We start from the raw sequence: 3883 nt of genomic DNA, 5'->3' as shown, positions 1-3883 counted from the left end.
CCGACTGATCAGATTTACTTCATTTTACTATACATTTTACCGACAATCTGGAGCCAGTAGTTATCGAATCTGCGACACAGCTCGGTACAGGGACGATGTTAATTTGCTACTTGAAGCATAATTCCTTGGGTAAATCGCCGAGCTGTCCCTTCAGCAAAAACTGAGAAGCGATATGATTGGTAGTTACAAAAGTAGGTGTATAGAAATCTCAAACGATGCAAAATGCTCGCTTTTGGTGGTAGTTTTCCTACCTTCTTTTGAAAAACCACTCAAAGCGGGCATTTTGCCCCCATTGACCGCGAAAGGGTTAAAAAAAAAAAACGCACGCACACATACAAACCCATAGTAGGTATTATATCTGAGGGGGGGTATTATTATCAGGTTAAACAAGAAATATATAAATTTAAAGTATCCACCGATGAGCGAAGCGAGGGGTAATAATTGTATAAAAAGTAGTATTCAGTCTAAACAGAATCAACATTTCGCTGAGCGATGCGAGGCGGGCTACACTTCATCTCGGCAACTCCATTCGTGGGGCCATGCATAGCTTAAATGGTAAGTTTATATAGGATCCCATGATGTACACTCTGGCGCCGGTGTATCTCCTGCGCTTGCTTCACAGCCGCAGTGCATACTATTTAGTTTAGTTTACGAGTACCGCCAGAACTCAAAACGAATGTGTACAGCCATTTTTTTCCAGCAGGTTACAAGTGTTAAAGTAATAGTTCAAACCTATTCAAAAACATGCTATGCACCAGTAAACAGCCTGACCGTTAGATGCATGTGCACCACGCGTCGACGTATTGCCATTAGTCATGAGAGCACGAGGTATGGCCATCGGTAAATATAATGCGTTCCCTATTTACAAACACGGCCAGCGATATCTTACTAACGATGCGTTGCTCCCGCCGGCTGAACTGTGGCGATTAATGGATGGTTGTCAACCTGGATGGGTACATCAAATACTGGATAAACAACGAGTGTTACACGAAAGTTGCGAAATAATTCTAACAGATGGGAATTGTTAAGGAGCACCCGAGCAAGAAAAGCCCGAGCAGATGGCACTAATATCCAAGCAAAGATCTAAAAAAAAACTTCAACGCTTAAAAAGAAATCAATCGACTTCTATCATGTATAAAAAATCAATCCACATTCTTTTATTAGTTTACCATAGCTCATTCCGTCAATCAAAAATCCCATTCACCGCGCGCTCAACCATTATCGAGTTCTCTTTCGATCATGCCTCGTGGACCCGAGAAGAAGGTTGCGGCGAAGAAGAAGTCTGTAGACAAGCGCTGTCCAAAATGCAAGAAAGTCTTCGCGATCTGCTATTCAGTGAAGCGCACCTGAAGAAGAAGAAGAAGTGTCATAAATGCTCTAAAGCAAGACGCGCCAATGAAAAGAAGGAACGACGTAAGATTCAAAACAAGACCTACTACATCCGCCGCAAGTGGAACATCGCGCTTGCTCTCATGTCAACAAGCAAGGTCCTCGACGTTTTCCTGAGCAAAATTCCAGAAAGCTCTGAGATGGAATCGGCCAATCTATCAGAGAGTCCTCGTCTACTCAAGCAAGATGCGGCGGAATACTCAGCTAGCCGCCCGTCTTGCCGTCAACAAAATATTTTTTTTTCTTACAACATAACATATTTTTCTTAGATCGTAAAAAAAAACAATGAAAACTAAAATTGCAGCCATAAAAACATCTAAAACCAAGATCACACTTTCTATTCTTACGTTACGTGGCTCCACAAGCAGTCTTAATCCTAACAAAATATGAACTTACATTTACAATAAAGACTCTTATTTGCTTTAAAAACTTTCTTAGCGCACCAAAACCTTTCTTAATGCACCAAAACCATACTTAATTTACGAAATTCATACATACAATTATTAATAAAATCTTTGGGAGGACAGTTATAAATATCTTTCGATGAAATGTCGAAGATGCTTTTACATTACATTTTGTGTGCCCAGCTTCTCTTGTTCATTGTGCTATCAGCAACAGGCCATGTCTCTCAATTTGCCCACGCTGTTTAATCTGGAGGCGCCGCCTGAAACAGAGCTCCCAACGCAACAGCCATTCATAGCTGGACTAAAGGACACAACTACAACGTGACAAGGCTGAAGCTAACACGAAATGACAAAGGTGATGTTCGGTACAGATTATTTGGGTGTGATCAAATGGGAAGGCTCAAGAAAACTCGAAAAATAGCAGGCGCCGATGGAAAGTGGCCTTTGCGGAGGACTAAACGATCTGGTTGACCAATGCGGATCCGTATTGACGCTGTAGTGCAACCGTGGAGAATACTCCACACCAATTACGGGAGCAAGATGCACAACCATGCGGCTTCTGACAACATTCGCGTAAATGTTACCCATCGTCAGCGGGCGGCAAGATAGTCCAAGGTTGCAGGCATGTCTACATCTGATCTCATCCATCTCCAAACCTAAGCCGATTAGCCACGTCGCAAATTCAGGCTGCAATGCTTTTAAACGACCCCAACTCTTTTGTTATCCCAAACGACATATCTAACGCAAAGAGTGCTGCCAGATCAGAATTATTGGCAACGAAGACAAGCAACGAGGCATTGTTTTTAAAAGGTTGACAGTAAAGGATTTCTACATTCTTTGGAGACGGACCCTGAGACCATCGCCTTCGCTACTTGGTTTGGGCCCACCCCAAAACAACTGCAATGGCCCGGAATTTCATGGCAGGTCTGGTGATTGACTGCACGTATAAGACCAATCGGTTTTACATGCCTCTTTTGAACGCCATTATCGTGACCGGATTCTGCCGTTTGCACACGTTTGGCTGCCTGGCGAGGCTGAACCAGATTTTGAGTGGGCCTTCGTGCCGCTCAAGACCCTAATGGAGCAAAATGGCATTCCCGCTACCTCGAGTGATTGTCACGGACCGCGACCTACCTTGTACAAATACTACAGGAACTGTGTTCTCCAGCTTCGACTAGTTGCTGTGTCTCTGGCATATCTGATGCAATGTTCTTGCTCAAACCAAAAAGGAAAATTAGGGCGACCCAGAACAATTTGGCTGTAGACATTATCATGGCAAATTTTGATTCAACAGTTGCTGCTAGTTTTCGTCTCAAATTTGATGAAGGGTGCGCCGAGCTACACCGTTTGAACCCCGATATGTGCAACTACCAAGAGATGCATTGGTGACCATACAGAGAGAAGTTTGTGAGCTATTGGACGAGCAACTATAGTCATTTCTGCTGCCGTGACACCTCTACTGTAGAAGGAACGCACGCAACAACGAAGCGCTGGTTGGATTACTCCCGAGGGATTTATTGCGGGTTTTTCAGAATATATTACCTTGGTGGATCAGGCAAGCGACGATGAACAAGCACAAGGCTGCTCACGACACTTGCAACATCTCGACACCTTTTTGCTGAGACAAAAAAATATTCGAATCTGGTAAAGATTATCAGCGTATAGGCCATCCAAGAGACTCACGAACTTTGGAAGAAGGCTCATTCAATTCTTGTAAAAAAAAAAACGCTACTAGAATTGATTGGGGCGGCACCATTCAAAAGATCCACGGTCGCCCCTGCCTACATAAGTTAATGGATATTATCGAGTCAAATGACGCACATAAGTTAACGCCAGAGCACTTTGATCAACATTGGTGGCTATCAACGGCTAGCTCAACATTCCGTTCAAGAATTGATTATCCAGCTATTCGATTGAGGCGACGCCAGCAGAATCGTACACGTCCCCATCGGGCTGGGTACGAAGCAAATAGCACGCGTCGGGAGCCATCCGGGTTTGAGCTCATCGAACAGAGTCTTGCGACGCAAAATGCAAATGCTTCTCACCTTTCTGGTTTACCGACCTTCTCACGAGTGAAGACACTGCTGCGT

At 43.9% G+C, this 3883-nt stretch overlaps 2 protein-coding genes across 2 annotated transcripts; both read left to right on the top strand.

Annotated features, from left to right (window-relative positions):
• Nucleotides 1-1239: 1239 nt before the first annotated feature.
• PPTG_23294 (hypothetical protein) lies at nucleotides 1240-1350 on the top strand (the record flags this gene model as incomplete). The annotated part of the gene is made up of 1 exon (XM_008909692.1): nucleotides 1240-1350. The coding sequence occupies one exon, from the start codon at nucleotides 1240-1242 to the stop codon at nucleotides 1348-1350; it is 111 nt and encodes a 36-aa protein (XP_008907940.1).
• A 1360-nt stretch (nucleotides 1351-2710) lies between these two features.
• PPTG_23293 (hypothetical protein) lies at nucleotides 2711-2872 on the top strand (the record flags this gene model as incomplete). Its single annotated transcript, XM_008909691.1, has 1 exon — nucleotides 2711-2872. The coding sequence occupies one exon, from the start codon at nucleotides 2711-2713 to the stop codon at nucleotides 2870-2872; it is 162 nt and encodes a 53-aa protein (XP_008907939.1).
• Between the last annotated feature and the right edge of the window lie 1011 nt (nucleotides 2873-3883).

Source organism: Phytophthora parasitica, assembly GCF_000247585.1.
Source record: "Phytophthora parasitica INRA-310 unplaced genomic scaffold supercont2.34, whole genome shotgun sequence".
NCBI classification, from domain to species: Eukaryota; Oomycota; class Peronosporomycetes; order Peronosporales; family Peronosporaceae; genus Phytophthora; species Phytophthora nicotianae.
The sequence above is the reverse complement of the archived record's forward strand: the minus strand, read 5'-3'. Positions and strand labels throughout refer to the sequence as shown.